Source organism: Elephas maximus, chromosome 18 (assembly GCF_024166365.1).
Source record: "Elephas maximus indicus isolate mEleMax1 chromosome 18, mEleMax1 primary haplotype, whole genome shotgun sequence".
Classification (NCBI taxonomy): domain Eukaryota; kingdom Metazoa; phylum Chordata; class Mammalia; order Proboscidea; family Elephantidae; genus Elephas; species Elephas maximus.
The window spans coordinates 29,574,295-29,600,627 of NC_064836.1; the positions used below are offsets into that span (position 1 = coordinate 29,574,295).

At 47.6% G+C, this 26,333-nt stretch overlaps 1 protein-coding gene across 1 annotated transcript in view; it reads right to left on the bottom strand.

The window, feature by feature from the left end:
- Positions 1–11,918: 11,918 nt before the first annotated feature.
- The window catches only part of HUNK (hormonally up-regulated Neu-associated kinase), a 127,109-nt gene continuing 112,694 nt past the window's right edge, over positions 11,919–26,333 (bottom strand). The window contains exons 9-11 of the mRNA XM_049857976.1: positions 20,177–20,224; positions 14,530–14,710; positions 11,919–12,591 (exon numbers count right to left, since the gene is read on the bottom strand). Of these exons, the coding sequence (XP_049713933.1) occupies positions 11,933–12,591; positions 14,530–14,710; positions 20,177–20,224 (888 nt within the window). The 3' untranslated portion in view covers positions 11,919–11,932. The remainder of the gene's footprint in view (positions 12,592–14,529; positions 14,711–20,176; positions 20,225–26,333) is intronic.

Genomic DNA, 26,333 nt, shown 5'->3' on the forward strand with positions numbered 1-26,333 from the left:
CCAATCGGGGCACGCCTGAACCTTCCCTCTCCCCACCAACTATAAAGCTTCCCCCCTCCGCCTCCTTTGAGTCTCTGCCAAACTAAGTGGCCGTTAACTCCCTTGTTACAGCAAACTATGAGTTAGTGGCCTTTGTCTGCACTTGTTGGATGTTGTTGTTAGGTGCCATTGAGTCGGTTCTCACTCATAGCAACCCTACGTACAACAGAATGAAACACTGCCTGGTCCTGAGCCATGCCCATAAACATTGTTATGCTTGAGCCCATTGTTGCAGCCACTGTGTCAATCCATCTTGAGGGTCTTCCTCTTTTTCTTTAAGCCAGTACTTTACCAAGGATGATGTCCTTCTCCAGGGACTGATCTCCTGATAACATGTCCAAAATATGTAAGACGTAGTCTCGCCATCCTTGTTTCTAAGGAGCATTCTGATTGTACTTCTTCGAAGACAGATTTGTTAGTCCTTTTGGCAGTCCATGGGACACTCGATATTCTTCACCAACACCACAATTAAAAGGTGTCAATTCTTTTTCAGTCTTCCTTATTCATTGCCTGGCTTTCACATGCACATGTGATTGAAAATACCATGGCTTGGGTCAGGCGCACCTTAGTCTTCAAGGTGACATCTTTGCTTTTCAACACTTTAAAGAGGTCTTTTGCAGCAGATTTTCTATGCAATGCATCTTTTGATTTCTTGACTGCAGCTTCCATGGGCGTTGATTGTAGACCCAAGTAAAATGAAACCCATGACAACTTCCATCTTTTCTCCATTTATCATGATGTTGCTCATTGGATGGTCTTCATTATTTCCACACCTGGAATTTGTGAAGAGAATAGGTCTGTGGGGAGTGAGACAGAGCTGTATGGATGCCTTTTTTTTTTTGGTATTTTGAAGGTTTGCAAAACGAACTAGTTTCTCATTAAACAGTTAGTACACATATTGTTTTACTACATAGGTTAACAACCCACGACATGTCAACGCTCTCCCTTCTCGACCTTGGGTTCTCCATTACCAGCTTTCCTGTACCCTCTTGCTTTCTCGTCCTTGCCCCTGGACTGGTGTGCCCCCTTAGTCTCATGTTGTTTTATGGGCCTCATCTTTGGCTGAGGGGTGAACCTCAAGAGTGACTTCGTTACTGAGCTAAAAAGGTGTCCAAGGGCCACAGCTTGGGGTTTCTCCAGTCTCTGTCAGGCCAGTAAGTCTGGTCTTTTTTTGTGAGTTAGAATTTTGTTCTACATTTTTTCTCCAGCTCTGTCTGGGACCCTCTATTGTGATCCCTCTCAGAGCAATCAGTGGTGGTAGCTGGGCACCATCCAGTTGTACTGGACTCAGTCTGGTGGAGGGTGTGGTAGTTGTAGTCCATTGGTCCTTTGGACTAATTTTTCCCTTGTGTCTTTGGTTTTCTTCATTCTCCCTTGCTCCAGATGGAATGGGACTGGCGGAGTATCTTAGATGGCCACTCACAGGCTTTTAAGACCCCAGATGCTATTCATCAGAGTAAATGTAGAACATTATAAACTATGTCAATTGAGCCAAATGTACGCCGAGACCATGGTCCACGCAGCCCTCAGTGATGTAATTTGATCCCTCAGGGAGTTTGGATGTGTCTATGCAGCTTCCACGACCTTGCCTTGGACAAGTTGTGCTGGCTTCTCCAGTATTGTGTACTGTCTTACTCTTCACCACTTATCTATTGTCTACTTAGTGTTTTTCCATCCCCACCCCTCCTCTCCCTCATAAATCAAAGATTGTTTCTTTTTGTGTATAAACTTTTTCATGAGTTTTTTACAGTCGTGTTCTCATACAATAATTTGTCCTTTTGTGATTGACTTATTTCACTCGGCATAATGCCCTCCAGATTCATCCATGTTGTGAGATGCTTCGCAGATTCATCATTGTTCTTTATTGTTGTGTAGTACTCCATTGCGTGTATGTACCACAGTTTATCCATTCATCTTTTGATGGGCATCTCGGTTGTTCCATTTTTTGCTATTGTGAACAATGCTGCAATGGACATGGGTGTGCATATGTCTATTTGTGTGACAGCTCTTATTTCTCTAGGATATATTCCTAAGAGTGGGATTGTTGGATCATATCGTATTTCTATTTCTAGCTTTCTAAGGAAGTGCCATATCATTTTCCAAAATGGTTGTACCATTTTGCTATGAATGCCATCTTGATTAGTCATGTTTCCCTTTCAAAAATGCATTACCTAGCTGATTTTAGCTTTTAAATGGTTTGTGCACAGCACAGCTGGAAGCTTGTGGTGACGATAAAGTGGGAATAATACCATACTGAGAGTCAATATTTACTTTGAAAATACAGCAGAGTTTGGGCTTCAATATATTGGTTTAACAACTAACTGTGTGGATGGCAGGGGGGTAGGCTAAGTAATTGTCCCAGTTTATCTGATAATTGCCTTAGCTTCTTGCCAAATTCCTGTAAGGTCACTAAAGAAAAACAATTGAACAGATACATGTGTATTTGATAAATGGTGACAATGGGTTTAACACACAGCTCAGCTCCATGACTGCTTCCAGAACGATGAACAGACCTACAGTAGAAGATGGCAGTGCACTAGCTGCCCTCTGTGGAAGATACTGTTACCTAAATTTAGATCCCTATTATACTTTCCAGGGGGCTCTGGTGGCGCAGGGATTAAAGAGCTCAGCTGCCAACCAAAACGTCAGCAGTTCGAATCTACCAGCTGCTCCTTGGAAACCCTATGGGGCAGTTCTATTCTGTCTTACAGGGTTGCTATGAGTTGGAATCAACTCAACAGCAACGGGTTTCGTTTTTGGTTACCATTTTTGTTCATAGTGTAATTGAGAGCATACACCCTGATTGTGGGGATATTTCTTTCCCTTAACTCTCTTTCAACCATCTGGTCATCTCAGTCATCTATGTCCCTTCAACCTTTACTCTCAACCCTATTCATTAATCAATCCATCCATCTATCCTTCCACCCACCTATCCATGTGTTTGGATCACTGCGTGTAAATACAAAGACAAATAAGGAAGAAACCCAGAGCATGCAGGCAGCATAATGTAAGTGGACAACCATCAGCAGTATACTCAGGGCTGCAATGTACTACCTAGGAGTCCTCAGAAGAGGGAAACAACCCATGCTTGGCAAGGTAGGGAAAGGGCTACACAGTCCCTTTTCCTCAAACACTGCTCACTAATCAATTTCCTTGTCACTATCATCACCACGACCACCTCCTCTGTGCCCCCAAATTTGCAAAGGGGAGTGTTATGGATTGAATTGTGCTTCTCCCTCCTCCCCTCCCCCCCCAAATATGTATCAACTTGGCTAGGCCATGATTCTCAGTATTGTGTGGTTGTCCACCATTCTGTGATCTGATGTGATTATCCTGTGTGTTGTAAATCCTAACCTCTATCATCTTAATGAGGCAGGATTAGAGGCAGTTGTGTTAATGAGAGAGGACTCAATCCACAGCATTAGGTTGTATCAAGTCAATCTCTTTTGAGATATAAAAAAGAGAAGCAAGCAGAGAGGAAAGGAAGCTCATACCACCAAGAAAGAGGAACCAGGAGCAGAGTGCATCCTTTGGACCTGGGGTGCCTGCACTGAGAAGCTCCTAGATCAGAGGAAGACTGATGACAAGGATCTTTCCCCAGAACTGACACAGAAAGAAAGCCTTGTCCTGGAGTTGGCATGCTGAATTTGGACTTCTAGCCTCCTAGACTGTGAGAAAATTTCTGTTCATTAAAGCCACCCAATAGTGGCATTTCTATTATAACAGCACCAGATAACTAAGACAGGGAGTGAGCACACCTCAGACATCATCCCCAGGCCCTCACTGAATTCCAGACTCTTCATCTGCAGCAGTGGGAGAACGGATATTGGCAGAAGTTGCAGCTTACAAATTGTGAGTTCTTTGCTGCATCAATTCTCTATTCTGGCCTTAAAGGCACCATCTGTAAAGGAGGGGTGGAGCCTGATCTCTGCTCCTTAAAATTCTTTCCTGGAACGCCCCGATGCAGAGAGGACAATGAGGGTTGGACTCAGAAGAGTCACACTGATTTTGCATCTGCATACATACACACGCTAGCTTTAAGTAAAAATGTTTTAAATTAGCAGTGAGTGTAAAGACGAGGCTACACGAAGCTGCATCACATTTATCCTGAGAACCCATATATTTCCTGGTGCTCTTTGAAGACTGCCTCGAACTCCTGGGGGACCGGAGCCCAGGGCTGGGTGACCTCCACAGTCCCCAGGATTCTCTGACTTGACCCAAATACTCTGAAAGTGAGAATGGCTCCTGCAATTGAAATGGCCGTGGGTAGGAGGGGCCCTGAATGGGCTCTTTGGAGCTCTCTGACTCAGACGACACAATTCATCCTTCAGTAGAGGGGATGCTTGTCCACCAGACGATGACATCACGTCATGCAGTCATGAGTAATGGCAATGCTTCATCTCCCAGGCGTCACTCATCTTCACATCTGCTCCAGATTTAGGCTGGCTTCTTAAGACTTTGCGTCAGCTCTTCTTTTTAAGCAAGAAAGAGCCTGTATTTGAGAGGCCACTCACAAAAGAGAAATGGGTAACAGCATGAGGAATAGGGCCAGGCTCTGTTCTGCACAGAGGGGGGAAAAAAAATTTTTTTTTTTTTTGCAGAGGGAGGCAGGGATAAATGGCAACAACAGACTCAGGACGGCTCTCCTTTGCCCCCTCTCCTGAAGCACCGACACACCCATGGATGGCAACCAACTCTGGGAATCTTCCAAAAGTAATGCAGGATGGAGCTGCAAAGAGAAAAACCAGGGGTCTCATCCCACCTCCAAATTCCTATAGGTTAAATCCTTTCACCAGACTCTTAATTAGTTTATCACTATTATCGACTGACACTTTCTGAGAGTCTACTGGCCCAGGTATTACAAAAGATTTTTTCCCCCTCAGGTGTTGAGTTCCTGAAAATGAGCCTTGTCGGGTCTGAATGCAGAAGTCCTGGTTGTGTGAACTGGGTAAGTTACTTAAACTTATCTATAAAATAGAGAAAACAGAGACCACTTCAGTGGGGGTCTGCAAACTATAACCTGAGGGCCAAATTCTACTGTGGTCTGTTTTTTAAAGCCCACCAGATAAGAATGGTTTTCGTATTTTTAAAGGGTGGTCAAAAAACAAAAACAATTCAACCCATTAAAAAAAAAAAAAAAAAAACCCATTGCCATGGAGTTGATTCTGACTCACAGCGACCCTACAGGACAGAACCCATAGGGTTTCCAGGGAGCGGCTCATGGATTCAAACTGTTGACTTTTGGTTAGCAGCCGAGCTCTTAATCACTTCACCACCAGGGCTCCATGCCAGCCATAGAAGCTTCATTATGAGCTGATGGAGTCACAGGCTGGAAGCAGCCTGGATCCCTGAGTCACCCCAGGGAACACAGCTGCTCTGGAGTCAGCTGAGCCTCATTAAAAGTTGTACAAGTAAGAAATAAACCGTTATTGGATGTCACAGGATTTGGAATTTAATTTATTACCATGTTGTTGGTAGGCGCGCTGTTGATAGATTTTCAACTCACAGTGACCCCATGTGACAGGGTAAAACTGCACAATAAGATTTTCTTGGCTGCAATCTTTACGGAAACAGATCACAAGGTCTTTTTCCCACAGAGCTGCGGGATGGGTTCGAACCACCAAAATTTCAGTTAGCAGCTGAGTGCTTAGACAACGTACCACCAGAGTTCCTTATTTATTACCACAGCAAGGTCCAATCTAGCACACTAGCTGCCAGAGGAGACAAACACTGAAGTAGAGGTGACAGGAAGGCATCTTGTCTCATACTGCCATGAATTCACAATGCAACTTAGGACGAGAACCCTTGTTCCTGATACAGGCTTGTAACCTGCTCTTTTCCAGGTGGCTGTGGCGACACGGCCTAGAAAGAGCCAATTTTTGTTATTTCTGGGGGTTTGGAATATAAGTGAAAGCCTTTGCTTCCAAAATAGCCAATAAGCCACCTTCCAAGTAGGGAATACATTGTATAACTAGCTCAGGCCCTTAAAAGCCCCCAAACCAAACTCACTGCTGTCAAGTCAATTCTGACTCCCAGCGACCCTACAGGACAGACTGGAATTTCCCCACAGAGTTTCCAAGGAGCGGGTGATGGATTCGAACTGCCGATCTTTTGGTTAGCAGCTGAGCTCTTAACCACTCTGCCATCAGGGTTCCCAGGCCCTTAAGTCAGAGCCATTTATTTTTTTCACCTGTAAATAATGCAGGTCCCTGGCATTGTCCTCTCTGCAATCTCCCATCTTTAAGTTGCAAACCACTCAACTCCAACTGATCCCGGAGTTTGCTCCACATGACACTATCCTATCCTCCCAGACACGGGGCCCCACAAGGCCACAACAGCTCAGATGCGGAGACCTATGGAAGGAGGCTGCAAAGGCTGGGATACTCTGCAAACATCTCTTCCAAAGCCCACTCCCCACCCTTCCCCACCACCAGCCCCTTGGTGCCTGCAGACACCTAAATCTCAGAACTAACTGTGTGCAGTGAAAACACGTTCACAGAAAGCAAATATACACCCCATTTGTCTTTGGAACCAGATGTCTACAAAGCTCCCTTGACAAAAATGCTGCCACAAATAATACACTCATTTACTACCCAGGAAATACGCTCCTTTCATTGAAAAGTGATGACATGAAGTTGAACCAGCTCCCAGAACTGTTCGGAATATTCTTACTGTGCCCGTAGCACACGGAGGCTCCTACAAAGAACACACACAATAACCAAGAGGCTTCCCGATGACCCACCTCCCCTGCAAAAAAAATTAATGTTGCACTCGTTGTGAATTCGTCTCACTTCATAACATGGCTACGTAGAAAATGTCTTATTGACTTAATCTAGTAAAACTCAATTGTCCTTTAATAGCTAGTTAACAAGGCTACCCTAGGCGGCTGCTCAGTTGGATGATCTGTTAAGAAAGGCGGTTCCAGAGGAAGGCTGTCTTTCTTTAGCTTTGAGGGCTGGTGTTGGATGGACGAAAGAGCCTGAGGCTCTGAATCTCAAGAAACTGCACAATCTTGACAATGACTTAAAAAATGCAAAGACCTGGTCCTTGTGGGAAGCTTGAAAATACCTTTGTTACAACAGCTTGATCTGCTGTTGACTTTCCCTTTTGACTACAGTGGCCACAATCTCTGATTTCTCAGGACTCTGATGGAAGAGACCTATATCACTTACTAGGGGACCTGGAGAAGTCCTTGAATCATTTGGGGTCACAGTTTCTTATGTTCAAAAAGGCTGGGATTGAACTAGATGATCTTAGGTCCCTTCTTGCTCTAAAATGTTTTCATTCTTTAAGAAAACAGCATCATCAAAACTAGACATACATTCCTCCTCTCAATTAGGCTTCAGAGAGCTTAGTGCAGTGGAGAGGGTAAGTGTCTTTGCTTTCTAGCCATTGCTGCCTCCGAGTCCTTGTTCCCTAATGTACATGGGAACATGAAGGTCTAAGCAAGGTGGGCATACGAAAACTTCCTGTGAACAGTTATGAAGTAGAAACTGGGACAATCCAAACAGGGGATCTAGACCCACCCCCTTGGCCCCCCATCAGCTCTCTTCCTCCATCCCCAACTGTTATGGATTGAATCGTGTCCCCCCAAAAGATGTGTTGAAGTTCTAACTCCCTGGTATCTGTGAATGTGACCTTGTTTAGAAATAGGGTCTTTGAAGATGTTATCAGCTAAGTTACCTGGTCATTTTTTTTTTTACTGTACTAGGGAGGGCCCTAATCCCATCTGAGTGGTGTCTTTATAAGAGAAAACCTGTTGCCATCGAGTCGATTCCAACTCAAAGCGACCCTATAAGACAGAGTAGAACTCCCCCATAGGGTTTCCAAGGAGTGGCTGGTGGATCTGAACTGCTGACCTTGTGTTTAGCAGCCAAATGCTTAACCACTGAGCCACTGGGGCTCCTTTATAAGAGAGAGACACACAGAGAAAGGAGGGCCAGGTGAAGATGCACCTAGAAGCAAAGGTACATCTGGGGCTACCAGAAGCTTGCTCTGGTCAGTACATTGATTTGGACTTGCAGCCTCCAAACTTCAAGACAATAAATTTGTTTTCAAAAGCCACCCAGCTTGTGGTATTCTGTTATGGCAGCCGTGGGAGACTAAGACACGACGGGACCAAAACCAAAGACAAGGTCTAGGGGTGATGTTCACAGATGACGTTCTTCATGCGCCATTTTCAGTGTCCAAAGGAGATCCTGACCCCCGTCCCCCACCTCAACAACAACAACAACAACAACAAAACTCTGATTTGTCTTGACTGCCAGTGTCAGTGTTTAGAGATACACTTCTGTAGATTTCCCTGTCACAAGTGGAATGAAGTAGGGAGACTGGGGCAGAAAATGCTCCAAACACCTCACAACTCAGTTCCCATTTTTATCCAGTCAACTGCTGGACCAAGAGCTTTACACAGGAGATGACAGGACCTCGCAATGTGCTCCATGTTTTGTGATTTTAGATCAGTAAATAAATGATGCAGTCACAGTGGGGAAAAGTATATTTCACAGTCATTATAAAAGTACATACATTTAATCATAGTGACATAAATACAGTCCTAACTGATGACCAAATCATACAATTAGAGCCAACTTCTCCTCCTGTGCGTCGCATGATGACAGACGGACGAGTCATTTCCATCCGTCACTCCAGGCTAACTGCAATCACAGGCACAGTGGGTAGAGGAAAACCAGCCGCAGGTCACACAGACAACACACTTTGTACTTACCAAAGGGGCAGTCAAGTTTTCCATATAAATATAATAAAATAATCCAGAATTGAACATTTCTTCTTTCACTCGATGTTCATAGATTTGTCAGGGGACTCACACAACACAAAAACGCAGTTGCTCCCCCTTCTGCTTCCCCCCACCTCTCACTGGGTTCAGAATAAACCTGAGTTCACAGTTCAAGTCACTGGTTGTGACGTGGTCAGCCAGCTGTTCGACCATCCACAGCTGTTCTTGAAGCCCGCGAGGAATGGGAAACACGCTCCCCCGAGTGAACAGTGACACAGAAACACTCATGTTCTCAAGGAAAGTAAAATGCAAGAAAAATGTACCCAGGGCTACAAGCTCACAACACACAGGTATAGGCACCCCTACTGCAGACTTGAAGGGCAGGCCAGCCGCAGCTGGAGGCCAACTTTAGAGGTTTCTTCACCAATCTAAAACCAAACACTCATGATAAATAGAGAGAAGGGTCTTTTCTAGGTGACTCTTTCCTTCCCTCTGCTTACAAAGCTGTTTTCAATGTAAAGTTCTGGAAGCTGGTCTGAAGCCACGCAGAAGGATAACACCAATGGCCATAACTGGCCTCCTCCTACAGTGCCCTAGGGCCAGGGAGACCCCCTTGAGAGAGGAGAAGCAGCTCTAGGTCTTGCCAAGGTCAGCCAAGACTGAGGCATCACAGGGGCTTCAGGGGTAGGCCAAATATCCATCCTCTCCTGGCTTAGTCAGTGACTTGCAGGGTCAGGAAGTCACCACTGGCTGAACAAGAAAATTATGAAGAAGCACCTCATAGCTGTGTGGTAAGAGCTGGCTACCAGCAGAAATGAAGCCAGGCTCTGCAATGCTCGAGGGTCTTGGCCTATTTTGGAATCAACAAACTGAGACTACTACTCCAGTGTGGCCACGGCGGTGGTTTCTGGTCACCACAGTGTGGCCACGGTGGTGGTTTCTGGTCACCCCAGTGTTTCCACAGTGGTAGTTTCTGGTCACCCCAATATGTCCACAGTGGTGGTTTCTGGTCACCACAGTGTGGCCATGGTGGTGGTTTCTGGTCACCACAGTGTGGCCATGGTGGTGGTTTCTGGTCACCACAGTGTGGCCATGGTGGTGGTTTCTGGTCACCACAGTGTGGCCATGGTGGTGGTTTCTGGTCACCACAGTGTGGCCATGGTGGTGGTTTCTGGTCACCACAGTGTGGCCATGGTGGTGGTTTCTGGTCACCCCAGTGTTTCCACAGTGGTAGTTTCTGGTCACCCCAATATGTCCACAGTGGTGGTTTCTGGTCACACCTGCACTAGTCAAAAGTTGAAGACTCCATTTCATCTTGTAACCCGCTCCTAAAACCACCAGCATCCGACCTGTGCTAATTATTCCCCTTTTTCCAACCCTGCCCATGATCGAGTGTTCCCTAGCAAATGCCAGGCCCCACACCCCAGGCCTCATATGGAGCAAGCCCCCTTCAGGCTCCAGCTGAACAAGGCCAGACAACACCATGGTCCACAAAACGCACACACAGGGAGAAAACAGACACAGAACCAGAGACACATCTTTGGTTTGATCCTTGGCAAAAGGTGTGAACACGGAACATGGACTAAAACCCTGTTTGCAGAACGCTGTCTCCTCAAGGAAGAAACCGTACTGAATTCTGAACACGCTTCCTACCAGGCAAGCCTGCTCACGGCTCAGAGCTAGAGTGGAGCTCCAAAGCACACTTGTTCGCCTGGCAGCTTGAAAACTGCACTGCGCGGAGGTAATGTCATCTTTTCGCCATTCACAGTCGGCTTTAACCATCCTTTTTTCTCTTTCTAAACAGCCAATTATAACCATGCTCTACACCTTCCAGAAAGATCCAGCCTATACTGGACAACGGGGTGAGCGCAGAGCTGACCATGGTCCAACAGCCACTAAAAACACCCCCTGAGCGAGCTCCCATGCCCTCACGCTGTATCCTCTTGTGAAAACGCGAGTTTGGTGGGACTCCTCCTCCTCTCTTCACCCAGGTCTTTTTTTTTTTAATTATGCTTTTTGATTTAATGGTATCACATATAGAAAAATCTCTCCGGAGAAGATAATTCAACCATTGACAAGTTTCAACCAAAAAAAAAAAATAAAAACCAAGTCAAAACCTTGCTTGGGAGATGAGTGCTCCCTCTGTCCTTTCTTTCAACAGGGTCCCCAGTGTTTGGGGTTCAACCCTCGTCCAACTGCCCTTTCTGCTCAGAAGTGCAGGCCTGGGCTCCTCCATCTTCCTCTGAGCTTGCTGTGGCATGGAGCTGCAGTCTGCCAGCTCCTGCGGGCTGCAGGGACTCCCCACTGCAGAGGAAAAAGTGGGGCTATAAGCACCTCGGTGGGTGAACCACTTCGGGAAACTGTCGGCCCGGTGCTGAAAAGAGAACAGTCCGCCCTGAGGCACACACATCCCAGGAAGTGAAGCGAGATCTCTTAACAGTCTTGTAACAGTCTGCAATCCAAGTGGCCCAGATGGATGGCCGGTTCCTGGTTTTCACCCCCAATCCCAGGGGCAGTGGTAGTTCAGTGGTGGAATTATCGCTATGCTGGAGACCAGGGTTCAATTCCCAGCCAATGCACGTCGTGTGCAGCCACCACCCATCCATCAGTGGAGGCTTGCATGTTGCTGTGATGCTGAACAGGTTTCAGCAGAGCATCTAGACTAAGATAGACTAGGAAAGAAGGCCTGAATAGACTAAGAAGAAAGGCCTGACAACCTACATCAGAAGATCAGCCAATGAAAACCCTATGGATCACAATGGCCTGATTCGCAACCCGTCATGGGGATGGTTTCATTCCATTGGTCACCATGAGTGAGGGGCTGCAGCTAACAACAACCCCTGAGTCCAGCACAGGGAAGCAGGGACTTGTGATTGGATGGAAGGAAGAAGGGTCTGAGTAACTGAAACTGGGTGCACCAGAAGCCAGCTCTCCTAGCAGTCAACAGCATCTCTGGGGGGTTCCTTGTGAGGCTGGACTGTACAGGCTTCGAGTCTGAAGATTTTAGCTGTTCCAAAGCTGGAGCAGACACATGGGCTGGCAGGAGATGAGGCCACGAAAGATACCCCAGGGGTGCCTCTGTATCTTCAGGCCCCGGCGGACGTGTGGAGCCCGTTCCAAGGTCTTCCTTCAGCAGGCCATGAATCCCTGTGGCCCAGGTTAACACTGGCCCTTGACGCCATCAGCCATGTTGAAGGAGAGGCTCACGGGGGCCAGGGGCTGCAGCGGGGGCATGCTGGCCTCCAGGAGCCTGTCCGCCGAAGGCTGCAAGCTCTGATGTCGCTTCCTCAGCATCTGCCCGATGCCCATCATGGGAAATCTGCCACGGCTTTTCACACAATTCGGGCTCCCCAAAGGCTGCGTGGTGCCACTCCCGGGAACCAGGGGTGTGGAGCACACACACTCCTCTTTGGGGGGGCTGTTTTTGTCTTCATGAGCAAAGGAGAGGAGCGTGGGGTGCGAAGGAGTCTGGGCAGGTGAGGTGCTTCTGGGAGGCAGGACCGGGGACAGCGTCCTCTCGCTGGAATTTCTGTGGGCCAAGTTTATGGGGGGGTTCAGGATCCTGTGGTGGTGAGACGGAGACAGCAGCTCCGTGGGGTCGTCCCGATCCACAGACTCGAAGGAGCGCACCATGTCCAGCATCAGGGGATCCTCCTTGGGGGCAACGCTGGTACTTCCGGGCCCTTGATAGTGGGGCTCCGGTTTCTTTATAATTCTGGGGGTCCTGGGAGGTGGGATGGGAATGAACTCCATGGAAGAAGAGGCCACACAATTGGAATCAGAGGTTTTGCGGAAAATACTGCGGCAGCCAAAGGAATCTGCAACCGAAAAAGGGAATGGAAGCATGAAAACAGCTGCGTAAATGATGCCACGACCCTTCTCTCACGCCTGCTCTGAAGGCCAGCTTTGTGGAGACACCACGTTACCTCATGGAGGTCAGGGGAACCAAGAAGCAGACGACCTTGGCTACTCCACCAGACGGGTCAGCAGCAGACCTGACCATCCCAGAGGACTGTACAGTCTTTCTAGAAGACAGGAGTGGACAGAAACCTACTAACAGGAGCTCTTCTTGGTTGCCATATGCCTTGTGGCACCAACTGTTCTGGACTGAATTCTGTTCCCCAAAAGTATATGTGGGAATCCTAACCCCTGTACCTGTGGATGTAATCCCACTTGGGAATAGGATTTTCTTTGCTGTGTTAACGAGCCATATCCATGTAGGGTGAGTCTTAAACCAATCACTTTTGAGGTATGTCTTTGTTGTGTGCCATTGAATTGATGCCGACTCAATAGCGACCCTATAGGACAGAGTAGAACTGCCCCACAGGGTTTCCAAGGCTCAGTCTTTATGAGAGCAGATAGCCAGGCCTTTCTCCTGAAGAGCAGCTAGTGGGTTCAAACAGCCAACCTTTCGGTTAGTAGCCGAGCACTTAACCACTGCACCATCAGGGCTCCTTTTTGAGATACAAAAGGAGCAGTTTAGGCAGAGAACCAAGCAAGCAAGCACAGGCGGGGGAAGATAGATACCAGGTCACATGAAGATGGCCAAGGAACTGAGTAACAGAAGCTGAAAGGACAAGGACCTTCTCCCTTCTCCCAAAGCCAACAAAGAAAAAGCCTTCCCCTGGGGTCGGTGCCCTGAATTCAGGCTTCTAGTCTCCTAACTGCAAAAAAATCATTTAAAGCCATATATTTGTGCTATTTCTGTTATAGCAGCACCAAGAAACTAAGACGCCAGCTTAATATCAGCTCCTCTTTGGGTTGCTCAGAATTTTGGATCCTGCCAAGGGGCCTCTGAATAAATGAGGCGCACGCACTCGACAAGCAATCCACAAAGTACCCACCCCCCCGCCCACAGCATGCCAAGCCCAGCTTATTGAGCATCTGCAAGATGGTCCTTGGCTCTCCCGCCCTGGAATAAGCATTTGTAATTTGCCCAGAGCCTCATCCAATTTCACATGGGGGATGAACATTCTTCTATACGTTTAAGGCGACGAGTCAGCCTCCAAGGTTTCTATCTCAAGTTGGCACACGCTGGAAAAGGCTGGAAACTAGGTTTGCAGACTGTGCCAGGAAAGAAAGGGAAACCCACACAGGTTTGGTGCTTAGGGAAATAAAGCCAAGTTCACATGGAACCGGCTTTGCTTTAGCATCTCTCTCCTGCAAGCCCTGCTTCAGGAGCAAGCTGAGGCCCATCAAGGGTGCCTGCAGAAGGAGCTAAGGGCACTGGGACTCCTCTGTGCCTGAAATAAATAAAGACACAAACCTAACCCAGTGGCTGTTGAGTTGATCCCAACTCACGGTAAGCCCATGTGTCTCAGAGCAGAACTGTGCTCCATAGGGCTTTGAATTGTTCGTTTTTTGAGAAGTAGGTTGCCAGGCCTTTCTTCTGAGGCACCTCTTGGTGGAGTGGAACCTCCAAACTTTCTGATCCCACAATACCATTCACCCTGATCTCTGTTCCCAAAATACCATGTACCTAACTCTGCTCCCCAATACCGTGCACCCCAATCTCTGCCCCATGCTATGATCACCTCATCTCTCCTTTCTCTAATCCTTCCTGCACAGATGACCAATACCATACAGTGGGGCCCTTGATGGTTCTTGGGTTGCCTCAGAGGTATCCACTCTGCTTTCTCTCTCAGCATAAGGATCATCCCTCTTCTCGGGGCCCAGACCGCCACCCCCGCGACACGCACATGGCAAACACGCAGCTCAGCGCACGTGGCCTGAGCAGGTACCCAGAGCTGACGCACCTTTGTCAGGGAAAGCAGGCCTGGAGGCCTTCTGGTCCCTCAGGAGCGCCTTGGTGCCCTGCATCTGTGGGACAGGTGAGGCGCTGGCCTGCTTGTGTGAGGGTAGGCTCTTGTCCAACTTCTTGGAGAAAGGCCAGTGGAGAAAATCCCCTCTTTTTTCCTGTTCTTTGGGCTTCTTATCCTTTAAATCAGGAGAAAATATAAAATACTCAGACACAAACAGAATATACAATGTTTTATCGCCTTCTCTTCAGTCTTTTAATCTAGAACAGCCCCCTGCCTTTTTATGTTTTGGTTTTTAGATTAAAAAAAAAAAAAGTTATTTAAGACATTCTGGGGGACACTTGGGGAAAATTAAAGACTGCAGAGTAGATGGTATTAGTGAGTTAATATTATTATTCTTAGGTGTGATGTTATGGTATGAATATTAAACCTTTTGGATGTGAGAAAAAAAAAGACTATTCAATGTGATTCCTCTTTAAAAAGTGAACCAAGTGGATCAGAGAAACACCAGCTTTTCAAAACTCTACACTCTTGGCTGTGTGTTAAATGATGGATGAGCCAAAGGCCAGGGGGCGCCCCAGGGAGCTCACGCCCCACCCTGGGCAGCAAGCAGGCTTTGACAGCACTCCGCTCCCTTGAACTGCTCCATCTCAGGGTGCTTCAGCTTGGACAAGGTCATCTCTGTTGTTGGTGTTAGCTGCTGTTAAGTCAGCTCTGACTCATGGCGGCCTCATGTATAACAGAACAAAACATTGCCCGGTCCTTCGCTGTCTTCTTGATCATTGGTATGTTTGAGCCCATTGTTTCAGCTATTGTGTCAATCCATCTCATGTGGGTTTCCCTTATTTCACTGACCCTCTACTTTACTAAACATGATGCCCTTTTCCAGCGACTGGTCTTTCCTAATGACGTGCCCAAAGGAAGTAAGATGAAGTCTCGCCATCCTTGCTTCTAAGGAGCATTCCGGATTTATTTCGTCTAAGACCCGTTTGTTTGTTCTTCTGCAAGTTCATGGTATGTTCAATATTCTTCCCCAACACCACAGTGCAAACGTGGGAGGTGGGTTTTTTGGGAACAAGCTGAAGGAATGAGGGCAAAACAGATGGGAGCTTCTGGAAATCCACTGTCTAAGAATCTGGCCACAGTCGTGGCTTTGCAAAAAGGCAACTTAAATGTAACTGCTCCCTGCTTAACATCAATTCTTGTTTGATCAGTCAAGCCAAGGAAGTGGCCAATACAGTGTGAGCAAAAATCTATCACCCCGAGCAAATCTGGGTGAGTTACTGTTTTTTTCCACCCCTCTGTCGGGTGAACACTTGGGTGTATACTTAAAACTGGCACTATTTAGCCATTTCTGCTATACATCTTGCCTTTATAGATTACAATCCTCTGACGGGAGTGAATTTGACTCTTTTATATATCTTCAACCCCACAGCCTCTGGAATAATGCCAGACTCTTTGAGGAAGCTCAGTAAACAGTGACTGAAATGGGAAAAAAATGCCAGTAGAAACCAAACTGAATTAAATTGAGGTCAAGCTTCTGGGAAGGGTGATGCCACCCAGAAGTCCTTTTCCTGACCCTCACGGCCCTGTTTGAGGTTTATTCTTGAACAGAGGAAACCACATCCCTGACCTTACTGCGGGTGAGAAAAAGAAGAGAGATTTTCACATTTTTTGCCTTAAACTTTAAAAGCATTTGCAATTCAAGAGAGTTCATCTATTTTTCATTTATGTTGTTGAAAAGCTTCCCAAGAAAACATCCTCTTGCTCTTTCCTAGCCTTTTCTAGTAAGGCTTTTCAAAGCCTCTATGGAATCAGGGTTCATTTTGGCCAGGTTTTGAGTGGGAGAAGACAGCTGGGGTAAATGGGAGCTGGCGATGCTGAGCCCTGTGCCTCACCGTGAGGGGCCAGAGTCTGCTGGGGGTCTAACTCTTCACTGAGGTGGATCATCCTCAGTGGAGATATGACATGGAAAGAAAGGAGAGGAGGAGCTTCCGGAAACTTCTTCCTCAGCAACAAAACAGCTGCCGTGAGCCTTCACAGAGGACACTTAGGGTGCCAGGCCTCACACTGAGAACACGCCCGGCTAGGTGGTAAATTCTGTTACCCCTTTTCCAGGTGAGGTAATCTACTCTGGAGCCCAGTCAAAACTCAAAATATCATAGCCCTGAAGATGATGTTCTTAACCTCTAACTCAGTACTGCCTGCTGGAAGCCAGGGGCAGGGGCAATCCCAGTGGTGGCTGAGGCTGAGGCAGGGACTGCGCTGTATTCCCAGGGCTCCTGAGACAATATTCAGGATGCTGTTGGGGCTGTGTGGTACAGATTGTTATCGGGGATGCTGTAGGGGAAGCTGTGTAGCCCGGTTGTCATCCAGGATGCTGGGGAGAAGCTGTGTGGTCCCAGGTTGTCATCCAGGATGCTGTAGGGAAAGCTGTGTAGCCAGGTTGTCATCCATGATGCTATAGGAGAAGCTGTGTGGTCCAGGTTATTATCGGGGATGCTGTCAATGAGGCCCTGAGTCCCAGGTTGTCTTGGTCAAGGCCAGCAGAGGACAATCACATTTCTCCACTGCTTCCCTCTCTGACTCTGTGAAACCTTAACAGTCCACCTTCTTCTCTAAGGCAACGGAGAGCAAGCTTTCACACCCCAACCCCACCGACTGGCCTTTCCTGAAAAGCCTGGCAGAATTTCCTCCTCTTGCTGGGTTCTATCTCTATTTCTATACAAAACTCATCAATTCTATCTGTGAACACAGGGGAAAAAAACTGAACGCACTTTTGTCATCACTTTTAAAACAATATTTGGAAGAAAAGACAAAATTGCAGATTATCCTTTGTCTAGGATTTTTTTCTAAACAATGAGAAAACCTTTGCTGCCTTCGACTCCTGTGCTTGGAGAGCTGCCCGGAGCTCACTTCTCTCCTTTCACTTCATTTCATTCATCTCCTTTAGTAGGTCCATGTCTCTCCTTCCCAACCCTTCTTTGGGCTCTGAAAAGCTAGAGGATCAAGATGCAACATTTCTGGGAGCCAGCATCGCCACCCAGACAAGAGTTTATTAGCACCAAGAGATGCATGAGAGTTTTCTGTGCAAAGAGGCCAAGGTTGGCTCTAGAAATCTCTGCCATAAGTGGCAAAGGGATATTTGGCAATGAGCAGAAGGCCAGCTTTGGGGCAGGAAAAAGGGTAAATGAAAATTCCAGGAAACCCTGTTAAAGCCACCCCTGTTGAACTGAATTCCAGGATCCTGATGCTGGTGTTTCCTCTAAAATTCCCCAGAACTTTCTTCTCCAGCCTAAAAGACTAGGTGATTTCCTAGTAACCGGTTTCTAGGGCGATGGCAAGAATTCACCATACAACTGCTCCCTGCAGGAACCCTCGCTGGGTCAGTCCATGTGCAAAGGGTCAAGAAACCCCTGAAAACGCGTTTGCTTGCAGCCAGCCAATCTCACTGCCCCCTAAGCACATGCCACAAAATGTGTAAACTGATCACCCATTTATACCTCTTCATTTGCACGGCCGGTTTTCTCCAAAAGAAACTTCCTGAGGAGCAGGATGCTAGATTGCCTTAAAAAAGATTGCCTTACGTGACAGAAAAAGATCTTCAGAGGGACTAATTAGGCTCCCCTTCTAGAGGCATCCTCCAGGGCCCTGTCCAGCAACGGGCTGCCTGCCTGCAGGGGTGTGACTACTTCCCAACACCCCGTGGGCCTCTGAGAGCAGATCACGGAATTCAAGCTCTGTCTGAAGCACCTCCTGTTTGCACGCTCGGGTCACCCTCCCGCACCCCTCAGAGCAGGTCAAAGAGGGGACCAGCTGAGGCCTCCATTGCAAACTACACATACTATGATTACCTAGCCAATACTCTTCTAATGTAGTGCACTGTTTTTTGTTTTTTTATTGTGTTTTAGGTGCACATTTACAGAGCAAAATAGTTTCTCATTCAAAAATTTATATACAAATTGTTTCGTCACATTAGTTGAAATCCCTGCAATGTGTCAGCACTCTCCCCCTTTCCCTTTCCACCCCGGGGTCCTCGGGTCCTTTCATCCAGCTTTCCTGTCCCTTCCTGCCTTCTCGTCTTTGCTTTTGGGCAGGTGTCATGCATTGTTTTGACTGAAGAGAGGGAGGAGCCAGTGGGTGACCGTTAGGGACTGAATTGTGTCCTCCAACAAAATATGCTAAAGTCCTAACCCCTGCTACCTGGGAAGGTGGCCTTGTTTGGAAAGAGGGTCTCTGAAGATGTTAACAGCTAACACGAGGGTGGATCCTAACCCCACCTGAGTGACATCCTTATAAAAGAGGAGAAGAGACAAGGAGACAGAGAGGAGGGACGGCCATCTGAGGATGGAGCAAACAGCTACAAGCCAAGGGATGCCAAGGTCTGTGGGAGCTTCCAGAAACTAGGGGAGCAGCCTGGAGCAGAGAATCCTCAGAGGAACCAACACAGCCGACACCCTGATCTAAACTCCTAGCCTCCAGAGCTGTCAGACAATAACTCCCTGTTTGTTAAAGCCACCCACTTGGAGGCACTTTTTAGGGCAGCACTAGAAGATGAAGACAGTGATGATCCACAGAGCTTCCAGAGGGAGGTGTCTGCAGCTCCAGAAGCCTGGTCCCCTCCCTCTGGGGTTTGAGCCGGAGGTACTGGTCCCCAGGGACAGGGCCTCCAACTTATCCAAGCCAGTGGTGTAGAAGAGTAACTCCAGGCCCTTCTTCTTGGCTCTGCTTCACTGTGTGATGCACCGGTGACAGCAGCCATGTCTATAGCTCAGTGGTCTGGAAGCCTGGAACCCGTTTCTGGCTCTCAGTAACTCACGAGGGGACCCCGTGCAGGTCAATCCTCCTTGAGGGCAGTGTTCTCTCATTTGCAACCCAGAAGGTGGGTGTTTCCCAGCTCTTTGAGTATAGAACAGACCCCACACCTCATCTGCCTCATCCTCTGAGCAGCAAATGCCTCCACTGACCAGAACAGATGCCGCTGCTCCTGCCATCACCCCAGGCTGCAGGAAACCTGCTGCCCATGAAGTCCACGTTTCCACGACACACTCAAGTCTGACTAGGGGATGCTGCTGGACGCGGAGCACCGGGGCTTGAGGCGAGCAGAAGTTGTTTTCTTTGAGCAACTCTATCAAGTCTGGCGTTGGCGTCTCCGGTCTGACGTCTCCTTCATGATGAGTGAGCCCTCAACTGACCGGCACAGCAGAGGTGAACCAGGTACTACTAATCACGCACACTTAGGGTGACCCAGGGGCCCAGAGCTTGTGTGTTGGCAGGTTTTGGGTCCTTGCTGCCCCCTGCATAAGGGGGAAGCCACAAAGCCTAGATTTTGCAGCAGCATAAAACTAGAGTGAGTTGAGAAAAAGGTCTGGTTCATAAATGAGGCCACTGAGCCTGGAATCTCTGGGCCATCGGAGAATTCATTTCTCACACAGGTAGGCTTGCAAATGCACAGCTAGGTTGTGTAATTATAACAAAACAAAAAGGTTAATTAAACGCAGAAAGCACTTGGCAGACCCACGCCCAAGCAGGGGTCCGCAGGTTTTAGTTCCGGCTCAGCGGGGAGGGCAGGTACAGAATCTGGATGCCCTGGGCAGAGTTCGTCCAACCTTTTAGGATCATAACCCCTGTCCCTTGTTCTTACCTGCACAGCATGGAATTCAAAGTCTCTTGTCCAGGTGTCCAGGGAAGCCTGTGAAAAGCAGCACTTTTCAACAACCCAGGAAGCTACCCCTGCTGTTTATTCCCCAAACTCCACCCACCGCTACTTGCTCTGTGGCTTTGTTGAACATTGTCCTTTTCCATGTTTACAGAAAAACCAAACTCCTGGAAAGCCATGGAAGCAGGAGCCGAACTGACGTGCTGAAAAGACTTTCTAGGTAAACTTTTTATTGAAGTTCAAGACTGCTATGTTAAAGATTGTTATGGACTGAATCGTGTGCCCCCAAAAGACGTGCTGAAGTCCTAACCCGTGCACCTGAGCATGACCTGGTTTGGAAATAGGCCTTTGTGGATGTGATCATGAGGTTCACATAAGGTCAGTCAGGAGTAGGTGGGTCCTTATAAAAGAGGGAGACACAGAAACAGGGGACAAGTGATGCACACCAGGTGAAGAAGCAAGGAGCCAAGGAACACCTGGCGCTACGGCCAGAAGCAAGGAGAAAGGTGTGGAACAGATTCTTTCTCAGGGCCTCAGAGGGAGTCAGCGTGGCCGATACCCTGATTTGGACTTCCAGCTTCCAGAAGTGAGACAATAAATTTCAATTTGTATGAGCCATCCATACTCTGGAAACCCTGGTGGCATAGTGGTTAAGTGCTATGGCTGCTAACCAAAGGGTTGGCAGTTTGAATCCACCAGGCGCTCCTTGGAAACCCTATGGGGCAGTTCTACCCTGTCCTATGGGGTCGCTATGAGTCAGAATTGACTCGACGGCACTGGGTTTGGTTCTGGGTTTTGGACCTATACTCTGGACTACAGGATCACTATGAGTTGGAATCGACTCGACAGAAATGGGTTTGGTTGGTTTTTTATGAGCCACTCGTGTATGGTGTTAGGAGTCCTGGTGGTGCAGTGGTTAACAGCTTGGCTGCTATCAAAAGGTTGGCAGTTCAAATCTACCAGCTGCTCCGTGGAAACCCTATGGGGCAGTTCTACTTTGTCCTTCAGGGTCGCTGTGAGTCGGAATCGACTCGATGGCAACAGGTTTGGTTTTGGTTCTTTGGTGTGATTTTTAGTTATGGCAGGCCCAGGAAACTAACACAAACACGCTTCTAACCAAAGCTGAAGGCACAGAAGAGCGCGCTCACGGTGAAGGAGCAACTCAATGCACTTTCACACACAGCACAACCCAAGGGAACAGCCCCCGGATCCATAAACAAAGGCCAGCCTGCACCCCAAGGGCCCCCACATCCTCACCCAGCCCCTTTGTCCTCAGAGGGAACTGCCACCCAATTTCTAAAAGCATAGAGCAGTTTTGCCTGATTTCAAACTTCATTTAAACTTGTCTCAATTTTGAAATAAGACACAAAGTGAGCATTTTAGTATTTTACCCTTAAATGTAGAGCCCCCCAGCCACGCTCTGCACAACTTTTCTTCCAAAACAGCCATGTTACTTTGCCACTGCAGAGAATACTCCTAGTTCTCTTTTACATTTTTCTACATATTACGGTTATTTTTTAAAGGTGTTACTGAAAAAAACTCGGCTTGACGGCTTTAATTTAAAAAAAAAAAAAAAAAAGCTGTCATCGAGTTGACCAAGGCTCATGGCGACCCCATGTGTGCCAGAGTAGAGCTGTACTTCATAGGGTTTTCGGTGGCTTCTTTTCCAGAAATAGATAGCCAGGCCTTTCTTCCGAGGTGCCTCTGGGTAGACTTGAACCTCCATCCTTTCAGTTAGTAAAGGAGTGTGTTAACCATTTGCATCTCCAGGACTCCGGCTTTACTAAGTCAGCTTTGGAACAATGGCTGTCTTCCCTGATCCCCACTGTCCTTGAGGGCCCCTTTTACGGGGAGGGGAGTCCCTCAGCCCAGATGTCTAGCTGTCTTTACATGAGCTACGCGCCCCACTCTCACAGATCTAGCCTCTGCTTTCTGCAGGAAGAAGAGATAGAGAAAACGATAAAGTCCTAAAAATCACATCTGTGATCCCCAGAGGGAGGTTCCTTTCAACCTAATTCAGCTCCTTTGTCTCCTAGGAAGAAAGAACGGGAATGAAGGAGGACAAAGAGGCCATTGCTTGGACTCAGGGTACAGGACACAGTTTCAGCCTTCCCTGGGGGACACAGGCCCACAGCTAGATTGGAGACAACCTGGAAATCCTATTCATCCCTCCCTTGCCCCCCGCCCAGCCACCTCCTACCCCCATGTCTTGGCAGCTTCTCCTCCAAGACCAGCTGATGACAATGGCAACAAAAGCCACAGAGGCCTCAAGTGGGCTTTACTCATAAAACCCTTCCCAGCACGTTTTCTAACTGGCTCTGTTCCACTTTCTGGGTTCCAAAGGAGACAAGCTGGATAATCTAGTCACAGCCTTAATTCAGGTAGCAGACGTGTCGCTGAGTTTGGAGAAAGCAAATGGATCATAAAAAAAAAAAAAAAATTTGGATCATAGGAAACTGAAATCTTGTTTTCCCATTAGTGTTCCTATTTAAATCCTAACCATCAAATATTTCAACAAATGTTCAAAGTGCTCACCATGTGTTCTCAGGGATCAGAGAAAAAAAGGACCTGAAACACAGTTCTGGCACCTTCTGACACTCGTCACAGAGACTCAGGACAAGGGTAGCCATGGACACAAATGTTGGCAAAGTGACTTAGAAGTCATTTAGGCATAGACATGGGGGCATCCAGTACATCTAAGTTTGTGCTATCGAGGTCCTAAGGAGGCAATTGAGAAATCAAATGACATATCACATTGGGAAAATCTGCTGCAAAAGACCTTTTTAAAGTGCTGAAAAGCAAAGATGTCACTTTGATGATTAAGGTACGCCTGACCCAAGCCATGCTCTTTCCAATCACCTCATATGCATGAGAAAGTTGGACAATGAATAAGGAAAACAGAAGAACTGATGCATTTGAACTACGGTGTTGGTGAAGAATACTAAATATACCGTGGACTTCCATGAGAACGAACAAATCAGTCTAAGAAGAAATACAACCAGAATGCTCCTTGGAAGCTAGGATGGCAAGACTTGAGCTCACTCACTCTGGACATCAGGAAAGATCAACCGCTAAAAGAGGACATCATGGTTGGTAGAACTGAGGGTCAGCAAAAACAAGGAAAACCCTCTATAAGATGGATTGACACGGTGGCTGCAACAATGCGTCAACCTTACTAACGGTTACGAGGATGGCTTCGTTCTGTTATACATGAGGTCACCACGAGTCAGAGCCAACTCGACGGCAGCTAACGACAACAGAAAAAGCAAATGCACATCACGCGCCAGGGGACCTAACAGTGAATTCTGGGTCCCTGGACCCCAGCCGGGGCGACCACCTTCGGTGCTGGTGACTGGGCCTCAGATACCCTCCCTCTCCCCCGTCTGAGGACATGACTATTTGGTGGTGACATGAGACTTGTGTGCTATGCTACGTGCATCCCCTCTCTCTACCAGGCTATGTGTCCCACCTAGAAAGTTCTATTCTCTCCTGGTCCAAATTCCATCCATTTTCTGACACTTGAGTCAAGACCCACTTGATATGCTCACTCGTTCATTTTTGAAAATAATTCACTGAGCACCTAACACAACCACAATGTGCCTTAGAAGTGAGGATGGTGGGACTTCAACTCGATTACCATGGACATGTCATCAGGAGAGACCAATCCCTAGAGAAGGACATCATGCTTGGTAAAGTAGGAGGGTCAACAAAAAGGAGGGACACCCTCAATGAGATGGACTGACACAATGGCCTCAACCAGACTGTGAGGAGTTAAGTCCTTCGGACAAGCCAGACGGCCATGGTTTTCTCCATTTCTCTCCTTGCTGGCATCTTTAGACCCCAGAACAAACCACTACCTCACTGAGGCTTTATGTTTGTCAGCGGGGTTAAAAAGATAAAATTCTGGGCTAACCACCCCCCACCTCAGGAAGTCAGGGGGTCATGATGCAGTAGGACATTTGTTAAAAACCAAAAAACCTGCTGCCATCGAGTGGATTCCAACTCATAGCAACCCTATAGGACAGTGTAGAACTGCCCACAGGGTTTCTGAGGCTGTAAGTCTTTATAGAAACGGACTGTCACCTCTGTCTCCCAGAGCAGCTGTTATGGATTGAAATATGTCCCCCCAAAATGGGTGTCAATTTGCCTAGGCTGTGATTCCCAGTATTATGATTGCCCACCTTTGTGTCATATGATGTGATCTTCCTATGTGTGTAAATCCTATCTCTATGATGTTAATAAAGCAGGATTAGAGACAGTTATGTTAATTAGGCAGGACTCAATCTACAAGATTAGGCTGTATTCAGTCAAGCTCTTTTGAACTATAAAAGAGAGAAGCTAGCAGAGAAACAAGGGGACCTCATTACCGTTGAGCAAGAACCAGGAGGGGAGTACCTCCTTTGGATCCTGGGGGTCCCTGCACTGAGAAGCTCCTAGACCAGGGGAAGACGATGACAGCCTTCCCCCAGAGCTGGCACCCTGAACTCAGACGTCTAGCCCACTAGCCTGTGAGAGAATAAATTTCTGTTTGTTAAAGCCAACCACTTCCAGTATTTCTGTTATAGCAGCATTGGAAAACTAATACAGCAGCTGGTGAGTTCTAACTGCCGATTGGCAGCTAAGCACTTAACTACTGCACCACCAGGGCTCCCTGGATATCTGTTAGGAAGGTTAAAAAGATCCGATTAGTCACGTAGCCTGGGATATAAAACAGCTGGAAGAGGAAGTTTTCTGTCTCCTCAGCTGTGGTGCAGGTGGGGCACACACAGTGTAGCTTACAGTTCACCTCAGTGGGCCTGCCTGGCCAGAGGGAGACCAGCAGCAGGGAGGCCTCGTTTAAGCCCCTCACCCATAGCACCAAGTTGGGTGTGCATGGAAGAGTCGTCTGCTCTACCCAGACAGCTTTTGAGTCGGGGGTACTGCTGATTATGGAACTTCTGTTGTACGCTGTCTGATTCTTATACGTAATGAAAGCTGCTTTCCATGTGCTAACATGTGCTCAGGCTCTAAACGGAAGGACGTGATGTTTAAGGAACAATCCATATTAGTTATTGCTATTTAAAAAAAGCGATCCTTTTTTCTAATGGCCTTGTGGCTATCTAGAAATTGAGCACAAGCTGTGACCACCATGCAGGTCTGGAGTGTTGTCTTCCACGTACCAGCAATGATGAAGATGGCGCAGGGCCGGGTAACGCTTAGTTCTGTTATACGAAAGGGCACCAGGAGTTGGCACCAACTCAGGGGCAACTAGCGACAACCCGTGCTAGGGAACTGTGAGGAGCAGAAGGGACACAGCTCCTGCTCTTACACAAGTCCTGCGGGGGAGAGATGTCGATCAAATAAACCCAAAATGAACGCAGAACTACAAACAGGACAAGCTCCCAGATGCAGAACAGGGGGCAACAGCCAGTGCTGGAGGGACGCGGCCTAATGGCAGAGGTCGGGGAAGGACAGGGGCCTGTGACAACCGGCCTGGTTTTTGGCAAAGAGAAACACGAAGCATTTACAGAAGGGGGAGGAGCTAGGGGCCTGACACCCAGAGGGAGCTGAGCAAGGCTGTGAGACTGAGCATAAAGGCTGAATTTAGACTTCTGGTGTGCTAAACTATCAGAATAAACTTCTGTTTGTTGAAGACATCTACTGGTGGTATCTCTGTTACAGCAGCACTAGATGACTAAGATGTCCAGACTGGAGGTGATGTTGGCTGGGGCCACAGTGGGGTGATGGTGATGTGGCGGGGACTACAAGGTAGGTTCAGGAGTCAAACTGGCCGAATTTGGTGATGGACTGGCTCTGGGGGTGATAGGAAGGCCGGAGTCAAGGAAGACTCCTGAAGCGACAGATAAATGGATAAACAAAATGTGGTGTATCCATATAAAAAAACCCAAAACCAAACCCGTTGCCGTCAAGTCAATTCCGACTCATAGAGACCCTATAGGACAGAGTAGAACTGCCCCCATAGAGTTGGTCTATCCATATAATGGAATACTATTCAGCCATAAAAAAGAATAAAGTGCTGATACAGGCTGCAACATGGATGGACCCTGAGAACATTGTGCTAAATGCCATAAGCCAGACAAACCGACCAGCTGCCATGGAGTCAGCTCGGACTCATGGAAACCCCATGTGTATCAGAGTAGAG